A 20,495-nucleotide genomic window follows, 5' to 3' on the forward strand; every position below is an offset into this window, starting at 1 on the left:
CTTGACATATGTTTTGTATGAGAAACACATATTATGTCAAAAAAATTATCACAATCCAAATTCAGAGCTGTATCAAGCTTGAATGTTGTGTCCATACTTGCCCCAACTGTTCATGGTTCAACCTCTGTGGTCGTACAAAGCTGCGCCCTGCGGAGCACCTGGTTTATTATTTTACACAATATACTTTCCAGTATCTAAATAATTGTTTTGTATACTACTTTATAATGTTTTTCACTGAAAACGTAGCATTGAGGTGTATATTCCGGAATTTGCCGAGCATCACCTGAATGCCATGTAATAACGTTACGGAAAGGCATGTGATAACAATCGAAACATGTGATAAACTTTTCGTACCAGCCCGCTAAGCACCAATTCGAAAAATGTAGAGTTTTCGTTAATTTAATGTTGTTATCATACAGTAAAAATCATATGTTATTTAGTCTAAGTATATGATAATTACCCATACCGTAAAGTCCGTTAAAACAGCGCTCAGACATTAAAATATGAAAAGACTTGGATTGAGATAACTGACGACCCAAGTATAATACTAAACAAAATTTAACGAAAAGCAAATACGACAGACATGGTTGGACGGGGAGTAGTCATTGGCACTCATACCACAACCTCTTATATCGATGATTACCAATGACATCTACAAGAGTACAGACGCCTGACTTAGGACAGGCACGCATATAATTGATGGGGTTAAAAATGTTTGCGGCCGCCCCATCCCCATCCCCTAAGTTTGAACAGTGGTGTTACAGCACCAACTTTTAAAATCAGTTGAAAAGGGCTTAACTCAACAGATCGATACCAAGCGGATTAACATCAAACATAACAAAGTCCAGACATGGAAGGGTATTTTTTAAAATAAGTACTGATTATCAGCATGTTGATAACGTAACATTAAAGTAAGTTCAGGCAATATATTGTAAAATATCAGCTGCGAGTCACAATATGAAGCTTTTTGTCGAGTGAGCGCAGAGAACAAGATCAGAAAGCCTTCATATTGTGTCGAGCAGCTGATATTTTCAAATATCAAAATGTAGATAACCTGAGGATTGATTTATTAGGCTGTTTTTGCGTATTTTTGAAATGTTTTCTTAGTTTCACCAGCAACCATAAGATGACTTTATAAGTTCGGGTCAGATTTATCAGCTTTGGTTCAAACATTATGACATGGCTGATATGTCCGCGTGAAAGTTATTGATGCTGGATCAACACATTTGACATCACAAAGCCGTGATATGCAATTTTATTAAGAGCTGAGCTGAGTGATATAGACATTAGGACGATCATAATAACAACTAATAAATAAAATCATTTATCATAACTAAAATAACAATCAGTACACATCCACCATCCAATGAATTTAGTGTAAAGACATCATTATCAGGTATCAACAGATTGGTGTACCATTAAAGTGCATGCACTTATTGCTGTTAATATTTGATTTATTTAAAGTAAGTTTCTGTGGTAAATTCCGGCTATAATATATTAAGAAAATTCTTGGTTATGTACTGAATTAATTACCATTATAATATTTTATGTTCTTTATGAATATGTCATTATCATATTTTAAGACCTCTCAGTAAGATAGATTAGTTTTAACTAAAGAGATTTTCCTCTTGTACTTAGGTTTTTTTTTTATTATTTACTTAAAAATGAATCAGTCAATTATTGGATAAAATGAACATACCACCGGGATTTTCATTCTAAAATGATGTAAAATGTTGTTCAATTATTCTGTGTTGGACTATAGGGGTGTCGGACTATTTTGGCAGCAGACAAATGGGGTGACAGACTAATGGGGGTAGGACTATTGGGGTGTCAGAGGAAAAGGGATCGGACAAATGGGGCACCAGAATAACAGGACTGCCTTCTTTAAGTTCAGCATCCCATTCCTCTTTTTCTGTTCATTTGTCCTCAACATGTAGAAAAACAAGCTGATAATTATTATAAAAAATTACAGTACTATACCTCAGCTAAACACAGAAGACAAGTTATTACTTTTTATACGACTGCAAACAATTTTAGGGATTGTATAATAAAGCTATCATATGTCTCACTTAGTCGTTGTCTTCTGAAGACATTTGGTTTCCGGACAATAACTTTTAGTTAAGGTGTATGGATCTCTTAGAAATTTAAGCAAAAGGTTAAATACCACAAAAAGAAGGTTGGAAAGGAAGGGGGTGATGGTCCCAACCTTTAAGAAATTATGGGCCAAACAGAGTCCCAACACAAGCATTTTTCTAGTTTCAGTATAATACTTTGATTGCTCTGAAATTGTACCACAAGGTTTAATACCACAAATCGAAAGTTGTGGTCACAATTGCTAACTATTTGTATATAGTCTGAAAACAGATTTACTAAGTAGTGTGCAACAACACAGTGCACAGTGGATTGTACAATAGCAGGAAATCTTGAATATAAATTCAAATCATAAAACCAATTTTAAGTACTTTGACTTCATTTATTATGTGTCAAATAATTTATTACGACCCAAATTCATACCTGTATCAAGCTTGAATATTGTGTCCATTTTTGCCCAAACTAGTCAGGTTTGGACCTCTGCGGTTGTATCCACTGTGCTCGGGACGCAGTTTAATTAAATTGCATTTGAATTGGCCTGTTTCTGATTGGCTAAAATCTGTTACACTCCTGACATAGAAGTTTTGAGGAACAAAGCAGTGAAGGTCTTAATTAAGGCATGCTAGTAACTGATGATCTGTAGTTAGTTTTAACATATTAATTTATAGTGGATTGGGAAACAAGTTTTGCAACTTATATTAATCCCTTTCCACTGTTCGGGTGATCTGTAAAATCACTGAAATTCAGGAAAAAAGACAAGATTAACAACATTGTTTCTATAAACAAGAGTGCACACGCTGAAGTGTCTCGCCTTCTTTACTAATCATTGGTTTTATGTTGATAGTCCTAAATACAAAGCTTTATTACAACTGTCACATAAACTTAACATAACCAAGAAAACTAAACATTGACCAATGAACCATGAAAATGAGGCTAAGGTCAGATGAACCACGCCAGGCAGTCATGTACAGCTAATAATACTTCCATACAACAAATATAGTTGACCTATTGCTTATAGTTTAAGAAAAACAGACCAAACCAGATGCTCCGCAGGGCGTAGCTTTATACGACCGCAGAGGTTGAACCCTGAACGGTTGGGGCAAGTATGGACACAACATTCAAGCTGGATTCAGCTCTAAATTTGGATTGTGATGAAATAGTTGACACAGCATATGTTTCTGGCACAGAATGGATTGTGGTCTAATGAACTTAAAATATTTTTTTTGCCTTTGAGCAATTCACTATGCTGTTGAATATTAATCCTCTCAAAAAAATGTTTCACATCTCCCTTTCCCTTTTTCCAAAACTGATCTCAATTCAAATTTCTAATGGAGTTTGCAACAATAACTACTCATTTAAAAACATCATAAAATATTAAAATGTAACAAAAGGTGCTTGTTATCACTGAATGGTAAAGATTGTTTTAATTTATCAGTTGGTAGTAAAAGTGAATATACATTGTATATTGTATAAAACAATGATTTAAGTTGATTCAACTACTATTCTGGACAAAGAAAGATAACTCCAATCAATTGAAAATTTCTTGCTATTGCACAATATTGTGCAATAAGATATTTCTTGCTATTGCGCAATACTGTACAATTGAAAATATTTGCTATTGCACAATACTGTCCAATTGAAGATTTCTTGCTATTGCGCAATACTGTGCAATTGAAAATTTCTTGCTATTGCACAATACTGTGCAATTGAAGATTTCTTGCTATTACTGTGCAATTGAAGATTTCTTGCTATTGCTGAATACTGTGCAATTGAAAATTTCTTGCTATGGCACAATACTTAATATAATAATTTTGGATCCTGATTTGAACCAACTTGAAAACTGGGCCCATAATCAAAAACCTAAGTACATGTTTAGATTCAGCATATCAAAAAAGCCCAAGAATTAAATTTTTGTTAAAATCAGTTTAATTTTGGACCCTTTGGACTTTAATGTAGGCCAATTTGAAAACGGGACTAAAAATTAAGAATCTACATACACAGTTAGATTTGGCATATCAAAGAACCCCAATTATTCAATTTTTGATAAAGTCAAACAAAGTTTAATTTTGGACCCCGATTTGGGCCAGCTTGAAAACTGGGCCAATAATAAAGTACATTTTTAGATTCAGCATATCAAAGAACCCCAAGGATTCAATTTTTGTTAAAATCAAACTTAGTTTAATTTTGGACCCTTTGGACCTAAATGTAGACCAATTTGAAAACGGGACCAAAAATTAAGAATCTACATACACAGTTAGATTCGGCATATCAAAGAACCCCAATTATTCAATTTTTGATGAAATCAAACAAAGTTCAAATTTGGACCCTTTGGGTTCCTAAACTGTTGGGACCAAAACTCCCAAAATCAAACCCAACCTTCCTTTAGTGGTCATAAACCTTGTGCTTAAATTTCATAGATTTCTATTTACTTATACTAAAGTTATGGTGCGAAAACCAAGAATAATGCCTACTTGGGCCCCTTTTTGGCCCCTAATTCTTAAACTTTTCAGACCTCAACTCCCAAAATCAATCCCAACTTTCCTTTTGTGGTCATATACCTTGTGTTTAAATTTCATTGATTTCTATTTACTTAAACTAAAGTTATTGTGCGAAAACCAAGAATAATGCTTATTTGGGGCCTTTTTTGTCCCCTAATTCCTAAACTGTTTGAACTAAAACTCCCAAAATCAATCCCAACCTTCCTTTTGTGGTCATAAACCTTGTGCTTAAATTTCATAGATTTCTATTTACTTATACTAAAGTTATGGTGCGAAAACCAAGAATAATGCCTACTTGGGCCCCTTTTTGGCCCCTAATTCTTAAACTTTTCAGACCTCAACTCCCAAAATCAATCCCAACCTTCCTTTTGTGGTCATATACCTTGTGTTTAAATTTCATTGATTTCTATTTACTTAAACTAAAGTTATTGTGCGAAAACCAAGAATAATGCTTATTTGGGGCCTTTTTTGTCCCCTAATTCCTAAACTGTTTGAACTAAAACTCCCAAAATCAATCCCAACCTTCCTTTTGTGGTCATTCACCTTGTGTTAAAATTTCATTCTATTCACTTTTACTAAAGTTAGAGTGCGAAAACTAAAAGTATTCGGACGACGACGACGCAAACGTGATACCAATATACGACCAAAAAATTTTCAATTTTTGCGGTCGTATAAAAACAAAAACTTAACACTGAGCAATGAACCGTGAAAATAAGGTCAGGGTCAAATAAAACCTGTGCGACTGACATCAAGATTATAAAATATTTCCATACACTAAATATAGTTTGACCTATTGCATATAGTATAAGAAAAAAAGACCAAAACTCAAAAACTAAACTTTGACCACTGAACCATGAAAATGAGGTCAAGGTCAGATGACACCTGCCAGCTAAACATGTACACCTTACAATCATTCCATACACCAAATATAGTAGACCTATTGCATACAGTATTAGAAAAACAGACCAAAACACAAAAAACTTAACTCTTTCCACTGAACCATGAAAATGAGGTCAAGGTCAGATGACACCTGCCAGTTGGACATGTACACCTTACAGTCCTTCCATACACCGAGTATACTAGACCTATTGCTTATAGTATCTAAGATATGGACTTGACCACCAAAACTTAACCTTGTTCACTCATCCATGAAATGAGGTCGAGGTCAAGTGAAAACTGTCTGACGGGCATTAGGACCTTGCAAGGAACGCACATACCAAATATAGTTATCATATTACTTTTAATAAGAGAGAATTTAACATTACAAAAAATTTTAACTTTTTTTTCAAGTAGTCACTGAACCATGAAAATGAGGTCAAGGACATTGGACATGTGACTGACGGAAATTTTATAACAAAGGGCACCCATATACAAAATATGAAGCATCCAGGTCTTCCACCTTCTGGAATATAAAGCTTTTAAGAAGTTAGCTTACGCCACTGCCGCCGGATCACTATCTCTTAGTCGAGCTTTCTGCAACAAAAGTCGCAGGCTCGACAAAAATAGCATCTAACCTTAGTTACAAAATTAGATTTGATAAAGTGAACGATAAAAATCTTTTTTTTATGTGGACAATTATAAAAATTATTAACAAATAAATATTGAATTGTTTGCTTTTGTTACAGGTAAGAATCTACAACATCCAAATTCCTGGCTCAGATTTAGATTTGTATTGGCAGACTGTTGATATGGAGAGGGAACAGTCTAAGAAAATTATGGCAGCACATTATAACATGAACAATCAAACTGACCGTAAGCTTAAACCATAAACCTGTTTAATTGAAGTCACCAGATTAACAAACTATTATTTGTACCGATTATCAGGTTGTCTGCAGATTGATATTGTAAAATGTCAGCTGAGAGGACAATATCAATCTATTTGTCGGGTGAGCTTAGGGAACAACTTAAAAACAGATTCATAGTGTGTGCTCAGCAGTTGATATATTACAATATAGATGTGATGTCGATAATCAGTTTATCAGATTGTATAAGTGTAGTTTGCATGATATAAACAAGTGTTTTTCTTTTGTTTCATCAGCAAACTGGAGGATTACTTGAAAGATAAATAAATGAATAAATAATCTTTATTTCAAGATGATAATCTTCCTGAGTATCCTCAAAGTAATAATAACATATTTATAAAGAAAATTTAATAGTTTTTCATCAGTTGAACTTAAAATATAATTTTGATTACCACTAAAATGAAAATGTTCTTGTAAATAGTTAGAAACCATATTTTTTGATGATTTAAATAAAATTAATTAAGAATTGTCATATTGAAGTCGTTTTTCCACATTTAACCAGTTTAAACTGTAAAACTATTGTCTTTATAAGATATCTCATAAACTATATAAGATATATCATAAACTTATATAAGATATCTCATAAACTTATATAAGATATCTCATAAACTTATATAAGATATCTCATAAACTATATGAGATATCTCATAAACTATATATAGATTCCTACACTGCAACAAGTGTATTACGATATTTCTCCACTCGAGACAGTTAAATTTCATTATTTAAAGCGCGAGGCTTGCCGAGCTTTTTAAATAATTAAATTTAACTGTCGAGAGTGGAGAAATATCGTAATACACGAGTTATAGTGTCGGAATCTGTTTCTCTGATGACTTTAATCATTCTTTTTCAAAGATTTTCAGAAACTTGTGTTCTTTATATGCGACGTCATCGGGCAAGGTCGCCTTTTTTCATGACGTCACAATAGGAAAATTGAGAAGAAAACAAAACATTTTGACGTCATTATCAAATTTCGACTAATCATTTGCCGAGAACAGATTTTTCACTAGTGAGGAGAAATATTTTTCTCACACCGGTCAGGAAATGTGAAAATAGCATAAAAATTAGAGAAATAAGATATCTCATACACATGGCGCTGTCAGTTTGTTTTAGATTTATGAGTTTGACTGTCCCTTTGGTATCTTTCGTCCCTCTTTTATAAGATATCCCATAAACTATATAAGATATCTCATAAACTTATATAAGATATCTCATAAACTTATATAAGATATCTTATAAACTTTATAAGATATCTTATAAACTGTATAAGAAATCTTATAAACTATATAAGATATCTTATAAACTATATAAGATATCTTATAAATTATATAAGATATCTTATATAGAAATTGTTTATAAGATATATCATACACTTTATATCTTATATATTATAGGAGATATCTTATTTAGTGTATAAGATATCTCATAAAGTTTATAAAATATCTTATAAAGTATATATGATATCTCCTAAAGTTTATAAGATATCTCCTAAAGTTTATAAGATATCTTATATAGTTTATAAGATATCTTATATAGTTTATAAGATGTATTTTATAGTTTATAAGATATCTGATATAGTTTATAAGATATCTTACATAGTTTATAAGATATCTTATATAGTTTATAAGATATCTCATATAATTTATTAGATATCTTTTATAATTGTCTTTATAAGTTATCTTACAAACTATATAAGATATCTTATAAACTATAAAAGATATCTTATAAACTATATAAGATATTTTATAAACTATATACCTTTTTGTAAGTATCTTCTATAGTTTATAAGATATCTTATAAAGTTTATGAGATATCTTATATAGTTTATGAGATAACTTATATAAGTTTATGAGATATCTTATAATATTATTAATTCATATATTTTAACAAATTTGATTCATTTAGGGATATTCACATGTTAAACTATATTTTCGAAGGTAGAGAGAAAACGGCGGATAGCAAAAAGCATATTGACCGGCAAAACGCATATTGCACGGTTATTTTTAGAATATCTAAAAACCGATATACTTTGTGACGTCATGTAATGAATTTCAGGATATTGTTTAACGTTTTGAAACAAATGATATCTGACGTTACGCACGATACTGGTGTCACTTCTTACTTTGACGTGTATTAACATTTGGATGGCGAATATGTACTTCAGTTAGTAAAACAAAACTGTATCATTATATACCAAAATATTCCGTTTTAATTGTATTTTATCATTATTAAATTAGATAGTCGTTTTATAAAATGTGTGTTTGTCAATCCGCCTGTTGAAACCAAAATTGTTATGAAAATAACTTGTAAGATGTAACAAAATTTTACCGTTATCACTCTAGTAATCTCTTAAAAATATTGCAAACATTGCATAAATTCAGCCAAATTTCACTCAGTAACGTCATAACTAACAAATTAATTGTGACGTCTTTTTGGCGAAAAAGTCATGTCAATAGGCAAAATGGTGGCGGAAAACAATAAAGGTAAGCATTGTAATCATTTGATTTTAACGTCACTAGATTTTCATATAAAAGTTTCTTCTCTAAATAATTGCAATATTTTAAATGACTAACAATAATCCCCTTATTCTACATTCAACGTTTCCTTACACATTTTCTTAGATTGTGTCATCTCAGTTCAGAATGCGAAGCTTTCACACTTTGTACTTTATGCTTATCAGATTGCTCATGGATTAAGCTTTAAAATGGTACCCATTGTATTGGTATAGCCGTTTAGTTAATTAATAATATTTCTAACTTTCTGAGACTTACAAAATGTCCCCTACGTCTTTTTTCGTATTTCAACGTAAATTTATCTTTTTTTAACGTCACCTTTCTTATGCGTCAATTCGACGTATTTAATTTGCGATGTGTTTTAAATTAAAGATATTTTTGCAACTGTAGGTTCCATCATGAAATCAAAAGGTAAAATTGACAAAATGAAAATGTATAGAGAAAGGAAAAAACAACAAAAAAGTGAGAGAAATAAATTATACTACGAAATGAAACAAAATGAGAGAATAAAAGAATACAAAAATTCCATAGCTGCTGTAAAAAAGAGAAGACAAAGGGAAAAACACAAAAAAAAATTGATTTGTCCTTGGCCATTCACGAAGAAATAATTGTACTGGCAGAGCAAAGCAGTTTGTAACAGACTATTCGGAATAAAATTGAACAAGATATTTTCTTATATTTTATAAACAAACAAACATTAAAAAAAGACAAACTAAAGAAACAATTAACGTAAACTGAAAGGGAAATAAACAAAACAAACATACAATCGAATTAAAAAAACATCAAATTCAGTCTTTCAATGCCGTCGTTTTTCAACGTTTCATTTTTCCTTGTAGAAAACGTCGTAATTCGACGTTACGTTTAGTGACACCAGTATCGTGCGTAACGTCAACTGTGATCGATTATTTGACGATAAAAAATCTTCAAATACATAAGATGTCCAAAAAAAATAGTAAATGAAATAACAACTAAATAAATATGTTGTTATTGTCAATGAGACAATGTAATATCTATAAAGTTCCAACAAACCTAAATGACGATTTTGATACAAACATGGTCGGAAATTGATAATATAACAAATATAGCCTTTGTATGAGGTCAATACTTCGTCCTCAGTCAATATACTTCTTTCAGGTCAATATATCCTTGTATCGACCTCATACAAAGGCTATATTTGTATATTATATAAGATATCTTATAAATTATATAAGATATCTAATATAAAAATTGTTTATAAGATATATCATATACCTTATAAGAATTCTTATAAATTTTAGGAGATATCTTATATAACATTAAAGATATCTTATACAATATAAGATATCTTATATGATATATTAGATATCTCATAGAAATGAAATTATATAAGATATCTTATATATTATAGGAGATATCTTATTTAGTGTATAAGATATCTCATAATGATTATAAAATATCTTAGAAAGTATGTATGATATCTCCTAAAGTTTATAAGATATCTTATATAGTTTATAATATATTATATAGTTTATAAGATATCTTATATAGTTTATAAGAAATCTTATATAATTTATAAGATATCTTATATAGTTTATAAGATATCTTATATAGTTTATAAGATATATTTTATAGTTTATAGTTTATAAGATATCTTACATAGTTTATAAGATATCTCATATAATTTATTAGATATCTTATATAATTGTCTTTATAAGTTATTTCATATAATTTATTAGATATCTTATATAATTGTCTTTATAAGTTATCTCATAAACTATATAAGATATCTTATAAACTATATGAAATATTACGGAAGCCTGGAGCTGCCTTGTATTATTGTTTATAACTAAACCATATATGATAATCATCGCGATAATGTTTTGTATATTGCAATACGACGCCTTATTTATCGCAATATTTCGCTATATTTAACAACAAGGCACTTTATTTAGCGCAATGATTTTTTTATATTTAACAGTAAGAAGACTTAATTATCGCAAGAATTTGCTTTATTTAATAAGGCGACTTATTTTTCGCAATAGTTCGCTATATCTAACAACAAGGCACCATATTTAGAGCAATGCATTGCTATATTTAAAAAGAAGAAGCCTTAATTATCGTTATTATTTGCTATATCTAACAACAAGACGTCTTAGTTATCGCAATGATTTGCTCTAGACACCTTATATATCGCCATACTGACAAGATGCCTTAGTTATCGCAAGATTTTGATTTTAATATATATTCCCACACTTCAGACTGTCTATCAACTCCAGCAAAATTTCCTTAAAATTACTAAATCGGGGACAGCATCCCAACAACAGGTTGTTCGATTTGTCTGAAAATTTCAGGGCAGAAAGATCTTCACCTATTAAACAATTTAATTCCTTGTCAGATTTACTCTAAATGCTTTGGTTTCAGAGATATAAGCCAAAATATACATTTTATCCCTATGTTATATTTTCAGCCATGGCGGCTATCTTGGTTGGTTGGCCAGGTCATCGGACACATTTTTAAACTAGATATCCCAATGATGATTGTGACCAAGTTTGGTCAAATTTGGCCAAGTAGTTTCAGAGGAGAAGATTTTTGTAAAAGTTTACGGACGACGGACGACGGACGCGAAGTGATGAGAAAAGCTCACTTGACCTTTCAGGTCAGATGAGCTAAAACTATTCAAGATAAATAACCAAAATCTGAATTTTTTTCTTAAAATTACAAATTCAGGGTCAGCAATCCAGCAATGGATTGCCTGAATGGTCTGAAAGTTGCAGGGCAGATAGATATTGACCAAAGAACAATTTTGTTTTTGAAAGATTTGCTTGAAATGCTTTGGGTTTAGATATATGAACCAAAATCGAAATTTTACCCCTATGTTCTATTTTTAGCCATGGCGGCCATCTTGGTTGGTTGGCCGGGTCACCGGACACATTTTTTTAACAAGATACCCTAATGATGATTGTGACCTAGTTTAGTTAAATTTGGCCCAGTAGTTTCAGAGGAGAAGATTTTTGTAAAAGTTTACGGACGACGGACACCACCAAGTGATAAGAAAAGCTCTCTTGGCCCTTTGGGCCATGTGAGCTAAAAAGGAAGAGGCGGAAGACATTTGTCTCCCCAGAACTTTTTCGAGCGAAAAGAACAAAAGAACGAAAAAAAAATATCAAGAATTCAAGAATAAAATAACTGTTCCGCATGAATGCACACGGGTTTTAAGGGGATTATGAGAGGTGACCTTTGGTGACACCCGTCGCTCACAATCAAGATAAAAGTCTATTGGGATTGTAGAAGTACATGTTTGCCTATACCACCCGGCTATTCTACTGACACATTTATGCAGTATGTATATATGGTGTCTCTGACTGATAAATACAGTCTTTATATATGGTGTCTGTGGTTATAAGATGTTGTCTGTGGTTGTTAGATGTAGTCTTTACATTGTATCTGTTGTTGTTAGATGTAGTCTATATATGGCGTCTGTGGTAGTTAGCTTTAGTCTTTACATGGTGTCTGTGGTAGTTAGATACAGTCTGTATATATGGTGTATGTGGTAGTTAGATAAAGTCTTTATATGGTGTATGTGGTAGTTAGAAGTCTGTATATATATGGTGTCTGTGGTTGTTAAATGTAGTCTTTATATGGTATCTGTGGTAGGTAGATGTAGTCTTTATATGGTGTCTGTGGTAGTAAGATAAAGTCTGTATATATTAGGTGTCTGTGGTTGTTAGATGTAGTCTTTATTTGGTGTCTGTGGTTATTAGATGTAGTCTATATATGGTGACTGTGATAGTTAGATACTGTCTACGTATAACAAAATAGAAGTTATCTTTATATGGTGTCTGTTTTTGTTAGATACAGTCTGTATATGGTGTCTCTGTTTGTTAGATACAGTCTGTATATGGTGTCTCTGATTGTTAGATACAGTCTGTATATGGTGTCTTCGGTTATTATATTAAGTCTGTATATGGTGTCTTTGATTATTAGATTAAGTCTGTATATTCTGTCTGTGGTTGTTAGATGCAGTCTACATATGGTGTCTCTGGTTGTTAAATGTAGTATGTATATGATGTCTGTGGTTATTAGATTAAGTCTGTATATTCTGTCTGTGGTTGTTAGATGCAGTCTACATATGGTGTCTCTGGTTGTTAAATGTAGTATGTATATGATGTCTGTGGTTATTAGATAGTCTGTATATGGTGTCTGTGGTGTTAGATACGGGCTGTATGTGGTTGTTAGGCACAGTCTGTATTTGGTTTCTTGGGTTGCAAGATGCATTCCGTATATGATGTAGGTGGTTGTTAGATAATGTTTACGTATAACAAAAAAAAGTAGAACATGTGGTGTGATTGCAAATGATACAAACTCTCAAGGGGGCCCAAAACAATGAAGTGTTACAACTTCAAAATCGTATAAGGGGAAAAGAGGGAGGTACATGTAATAGTAAATGTATGTTTTCAATTATTTAGTGACAAGGATTGAGTTTTAAAGGTATGCAAATGAAAATTATTGCTTTTCGTGTGTTTATTATTTACAATCAATTCTATACGATATGGCAGCGAACACAATCATGATCATGATGTGATGTGATTTAGACCCGCTTTGAAAATTAAGCAACACTGATCTTTATTTTTAACTTGATACTCCGAAAGGTTGTCGTGCAGAAGGACACAGGTTACCATACCAAGTCCCATTAACTAGTACGATTGGGCTGACCAGTATTTTTCCTATTGAACAATTACTTGCTGGAATCGAATGTTTATCCGTAGTACGAGCATATAATATGACAATTGCATGTCTTTTGCTGGACTTCTGATGTACGTAGTTTTACATTTATGTCAAGGTAGCACTGCACAGTTAGAAAAATATTAATTAAAATTGAACCACAAAATGTTTCATCATTTTCTATTCCTGGCTTTCTAATACATTAACCTAACTGTTTGTGTTATACATTTTCAAATGTATGTAATCAGTAACTTCCATAGATTTTTTATTTTCAAAAGTTAAAAGGGTGAAATATAATTCCTTTTTTGTGTATCCATGGGAGCATTTTGCATTTATTTACATAACATATTGCAAAAAGAAGGGTGAAAATGTCACATATTCCCCCAAAATTTGAATCAAACTAGAAATTCAATGCCTTTGAGTGGTACCTTTTCAGAAACTGTTCACATTAATCTATTTAATGATCAAATAAAAAATGGGTGTCTTTCGCCCCGTTTTTGTCGCAAAATTAATCATTAAGTTCGTGCGACAAAAAGTTGTAAAAAAATATTACAATAATTGACAAACCAATGCCTGGTCTGGATATGCAAAGACAGACTATCATACAGAAAACAGGCAATATTTCATACATTACATACTCTTGATATTCATATGAACTCACTATGAAGGCTATTTTAATCATCTTAATCATCAGCTATCCAAAAAAAAGAATTTTATTGAACACTAGCTTTTATATTTGAAAAAGTTACCAAAATGCGAAACTACACACCGAACTGTGGAGTGCTACCTAAATCTTAGTTGTGGTGTAAATAGGAAAAACTAATGTACATGAATGTCGTGTATTTCCAGTACTTATTATATCACTGTATTGATCATGAGTTCTTTCTGTAAGTGTATTAGTAAAGTGCGTTGCTTTAAGCTTAGTCCATTATTATGCAAATGTATTTTTTGTGAAACAAAAATTTGACAAACTCAGTGGTAGATCCAGAAATTTTCATGAATGGGGGCCAATTGAATGCCTAAGTGGGGGCCCGCTCCGGTCATGATTCATTCATTTCCTGTATAAGCAAATAAAATTTCTCCCAAAAATAGTTCATGCATGTAGGTTCTCAGATACTATCAGATACCATCTCGTAAATTTAAACCAAGTCATTCTGAAAAGCACTTAATGTGTTACTCTCTTTTTTTTTGTTTTCACTGGCATTTAATTTCAGTTATTTTATAAGAATCATTTGGTTATGCATGCAATTAGCGTCTCCTACGTGACAGTCTTACTATTAGAAACAAAAACACACTAATAAATTTTAGTATTTGGTACAGGTAAAAATGAGAAAGGAAATGGGGAATGTGTCAAAGCGTTAACAACCCGACATAGAGCAGACAACAGCCGAAGGCCACCAATTGGTCTTTAATGTAGCGAGAAACTCCCACACCCGTAGGCGTCCTTCAGCTGGCCCCTTAAAAAATATGTAAACTAGTACAGTGATATCGGACGTCATACTAAACTCCGAATTATAAACAAGAAACTAAAATTAAAAATCATACAAGACTAACAAAGGCCAGAGGTAGAGTGTCGCTTTGGTACAGTTGAACACAGAACAGTTAAATGCTGAATAAAGGAGATAACTCTTTTTCTCAGAAAACACAGGCAAACATTCAAACAATCTATTCACTCTGAACTGTGTCCACACCTGTTTCCCTAGTAAAACTTGACATGTTTTCTTTAATAAGTCTATAGATGGCTGCTTGCAGACGTAATGTGCAGGTTGAAAAAAAACATAAATAGTTAAAACGGCTTAAACCGACAAATCTATGTAACAATAAAGCAACATTAGGTAATATGACTCTAGGCATTTCATTTGCCAGGTTATTTCTATACCAACTTTTATCTACTGTGTAACTACAATAACATGCCCTAGATACCTTGGAATCGAAAGTGGATAATGACAAAATCTAATGATTTGTTAGACTACATACAACTAAAGTATGTTTTATTGTGCAGTAATATAAAAGAATTGACACGAATATTCACCATTCCAATGTTAAGGAAACATTTGAATAATTGGTCTTGCACTGATCTACCAACAGACATAAAACAACATAGATTCAAAGACGTTGACTTAACGAGAGATAAATGGTACTTTAGAAGAATGAAAACCCACTCAAATCAGAAATGAACATTATATCTTAAATTGATGCTATAAAGGTTTCTTAATTTTTGTTACGTTCGAAAGATGTGTTTTTCAATACTTTAGTAACCAATCGGCATTGTAATGAGAAACAAACGTGTTTCTCTTCTTCTCGACTTGTTCATTTACCTGTTTACATTAACTTCTAAAGACGAATGAAAAGCAGCTATACAGATATTTGCATCTCACTGAATAAGTCAAAGTTTGCTGACTATGTCATGTATGTTACGTTGAACGCATTGATCCCATCGATCATGAAATAAATGGATAAAACATATATACAATTAAGTCTGTCTTATATCATAACTTACATCTTTAATTGACAATGAGGGTCGGTTAAAAACAAATCTGTTGATTTTTACTGGTTTTGTATATTTAAACATGTTCAGCAATGTTGAATGACGTGTATTGTATCAAATCATACAAATACCCCGAAAAATACCAAGGGTTTAGACTAAAAAAAAACCAAGTAAGATTTCCCAAGTACTTTTGTTGAATACTAGTAGGTGCAATTTTGGTACTCGGTGCAATTTGGGTACTGTGACTTTATATACCTTCCAAATATCGTGGTTTATGTGAAACCATGCCCCCTTTTATACTCAGTGACTGAGCGACAGACATGCTATATCATACATTTTGTTTCTCTTTAGTTTAGCTACACTCTGTCCAGTTCATTAAGAATGAAACGGATTGGTTGAGTTGACACCAAATAAGATTTGATTGTACTTAATATTTTGTTAATGTATGACACGTTAAACTCGATGGTCATTTTTATGGAAAAGTGTTTGGTTTTTGTAACAGATATGAAAAATGACTGAATGATACTCAGCTACATCATGAAGGAATAGACCAATATGGCATATTTAAATGTGTCGAACTGTTATCAATTTAATGATGACTCGGGCATAGGAAAGACTTGTTAAAAGAAACAGTCTAGGCATTTATTCTTTACTATTTATATAATACTAAAATACAACAGAACTTTTTCATTCAATATTTACATGAATTCTGACAAAAAAGAGGCATAATCAACGAAAAACAAGAAAATTAGTATGTACACATTATGCACTTCAATGTTGTTCTTTGCATCAACAGATCAAATAGCTTATGCGCGTATTCATTCGACAACATGGTGACATAACAGATAATTATCATGAATAATAAATGTTAAATCTGTAAATGTTTATCGATTTAACAAATGTTGTGATACTACGCCTGATAATAAGTTGAACAATTCTTTGGCCTGTGTTGGAGTTTCAATGACATCGAATTCTTCGATATCTAAAAACGTGAGAGTATTTATTAATTGTCTAAATTCTTCTTTAGTGCCTCTAGGTAGAACAGCATCCGTGTAGATATCAGTTAAGTAATCCAATACAACTATGTCGCACGGCAATTCATAAGAGCAGTCATATTTATCGTAAATAAAAGGTTGGTAGTACATAACGTCAGGTATACCATGTGGACATTCAACATTTCTTTGAGATCTTATTCTGTGTGAATTCCATGATTGTAGAAACATGTCTAAATGTCTCTGAATAAGTGGTAGGAAACAAAACCGTATGCATTCAAGATGCACAGGGTCGACATTGTTAAGTATACCTTCATCTACCATATCTTTAAACAAATTCCTCCAAAATGTTGTGAAATTTCGCATCAGAAAACTCCATAGCATTTTGATCTTTTGGTTGGCCGTTGATCTTCCTATTGAAACACTTCTATGTCCAGCCATGCTATCAGCATGAAATGATCTCAAAGCTATTTGAATACGTTCAACTATAACATTTTCAGTTCCTGCATCCATGCGTACTACCCTTGGAACCCTCTTGCTTGTCTTCAAATACTCAAGAAAATGTCCTGCAACTATACGGGGATTTTTATTTGAACTTGTAGCCTTCAGCCAAAGTATCTTTCTTGAAAAACCGTCGATTGCACCATGGACAGATATTCCAAACGGCTTTAACTTATCATATCCATCGACGTGGATGCAAAAGCTCGGTCCGTTACTTGTGTATCGTCTTCTTGTAAGCCTATGTCTTTGTCTCCTTAAAACGCCGTCTCCGTCAATAGCTTTCAAAACTAGCCTAACCGTGTGTTGTGAAGCTCTTACGCCTAGGCAGCGAAGTACATTCCATAAAGATCGATAACCTATATTGGTATATCCTGCATTTCTTAACTGTAAAATTTTTGTAACAATATCAGCAATAGCACTTTCAACTCCTCTTTTTTGCAATCTCAAACGTTTTTTAATTCTATAAAATGATCTTTCGCTCAGCATTATATGATGTATGTTTAGTAAAAACCCGAGTACTTCTTTTGTTGTAAATGAAAAACTTGTATAGTATACAACTAGTTCATCTAATGATGCATCTATGTCTGGATATGGAATAGCACTGGCCTTGCAGAACAGGAGAAGAGCAAGTACCATCTGAAACATAAAAGTGTACAACTTAGAACTTTAGACTGTTATAATATTGCATTTGTTCCAATGAAATGGTCTTATCCGATGTATAGTAAACTTGGGGAAGATGTTCATATAGCCTTAAAGATTGGATCAAAATGCAAAGATATTAATCAGTAGATAACGGTATTGTATTTTAAGCTGCGACGGCAGCAATTGGTGATTGGATGGTCGCAAATTAACTTTACTCATGTTACTGGCAACGCGCTGACAGAGCCAGTAAACGGGTATTTGCGATCTTCAAATCACCAATTGATGCCGTGGAGCTTAAAATAAATATTGTTATCTTCATTCTTATGAAACTGAGAGAAAACAACCTCAAACCATAAATTTAAAATCTGCCATACATCGTCTGCGCTTGTGTGTACATTATCATAACATCAATTGTCAAATGATGCAATGAAAATTAATGACGTTATCCTATCAAATGGAACTAAAATACTGAACTCCGAGGAAAATTCAAGACGGAACCTTATCAAATGGCAAAATCAAATGACAAAACACATCAAACGGATGGACAACGACTGTCATATTCCTGACTTGGTACAGGCATTTTCAAATGAAGAAAATGTAGGATTGAACCTGGTTTTATAGCGCTAAACCTCTCACTTGTATGACAGTCGTATCAAATTCCATTATATATAAAACGATGTATGAACAAAACAGACATAAAAGGTCAAATAGTCACAATATGGGTATAGCAGTCATACTTGTGTCACAATCTCAAAACAAACAAATATTTAACAAAAAGGCACCTATCGAATTTAAAACCCGCAAAGGGTTGCTAGCGAACTAGTACGAGCTTTCTAAAAACTGCTTTTTTCTTCAATGCCAATGTTATAGGTCTTATTTTGAGTTTAATGTTGGAGTATGTAAATGGATGTTGAAATATGCAAATGACTTAAGGTTAATTTTGTTCTACCAAACAGATCATATTGAAATTCTATCACGATGTTAATGTTGAATAAAGAAAGGTTTGTGTGGAAAATTTGGATTGTACTTTCAACCGTTTCTAAATCACAGTTACCTAACATCCACCCCTTTTTATTTTTGCTTATTTCTAACTTCCTCTGTGGTATGTTTTTTGACATAAAAGTAATAATTAAAAATATTTTAAATAAAACCACGGAAAGTCATGATCAATACAAATCTATTTCAAATAATTCATGCTCTTAGTAGTTCAAATGTAAAGAAACTGTATTTTTGCTAATTTTGATATGCATGCAAGGTGTAAAAACTAAAGTTGATTATTTTTCTTTCTTCTTTTCACATGTTTCAGGCTGAATCGGAACCAAACAATTTATTTAATCTATTTCCCTTAGAATCAGAAAGCACTACTCAAAATGATTATTTGATGACACAAGTAAAATTGTATATGATTTGATATGGTTAACCGTTTATGCCTGTTATAAACAGGTCGGGAACTCCAGATTTTCAGATTTTGCATAGTAAAAATGTAGTAACTTCCAAAAACAGAAGGCTGGTATGGCCTTAAAATACTGACCAATCGACTCAATGAACTACGGCTACTTCGAGTTTACTATGACCCGGAAACACGTGGAATTAGTAGGAAAACTGTCAACTATTATAGTTTCTGGGACTCTCATAATAGATGGTGTTGTTCTGTGAATATGTCTAATGTAAAATACATAACATAATATTCAATTTGCATGTTCAGATTAAAATAAGTATTGTTTACTGGCTTCACGATTCTATTTTCCTTTTCGCCTTGTAAAAGTAGTTGAACTGTTTTTTATACGCCTGTCAAATTTTTGACGGGACCTATTATGGTATACAATTGTCGTCTGTCCGTCAGTTTTGTTCAGTGGTTTAGGTTGATCTTGCAGTTGCGAATAAGAAATGAGTACCCTTTGAAAAGGGATGGCAAAGTCCATGTTTTGCTATGGCAAACCAAAAAAATATAAATTTCAATCAATATCTGAAATAAGAGGTGCATATAGAGGCATTATATTATAAAGAATTTGTGAAAGTTTTATTAAGTTTTGTTCAATGGACAAAGATGATCTCGGAGTTGCAGATAAAAGATTGGTGGTACATCCTGCATGGCTACAATAACGGACGGAAAGACGGACGGGGCAACGATTACTATATACCCCCACGTTTCAAGTGGGTGGTATAAAAAGAACAAACAGTAGCTATATTATGTTGAAACCATGAAATATTTACTTACCAAAAGCATTGTTTAGAATGAGGGATAGCTTCCTTTGTATGTAGGTCCA

At 32.3% G+C, this 20,495-nt stretch overlaps 1 protein-coding gene across 2 annotated transcripts in view; it reads left to right on the plus strand.

The window, feature by feature from the left end:
• Nucleotides 1-20,495, plus strand: part of LOC143059422 (uncharacterized) — a 374,671-nt gene that overhangs the window by 346,909 nt on the left and 7,267 nt on the right. For both annotated transcript variants that reach the window (XM_076232911.1, XM_076232912.1), the window contains exon 63: nucleotides 6,215-6,341. In XM_076232911.1, coding sequence (XP_076089026.1) covers nucleotides 6,215-6,341 — 127 coding nt within the window. The remainder of the gene's footprint in view (nucleotides 1-6,214; nucleotides 6,342-20,495) is intronic.

Source organism: Mytilus galloprovincialis, chromosome 14, assembly GCF_965363235.1.
Source record: "Mytilus galloprovincialis chromosome 14, xbMytGall1.hap1.1, whole genome shotgun sequence".
Lineage (NCBI taxonomy): Eukaryota > Metazoa > Mollusca > Bivalvia > Mytilida > Mytilidae > Mytilus > Mytilus galloprovincialis.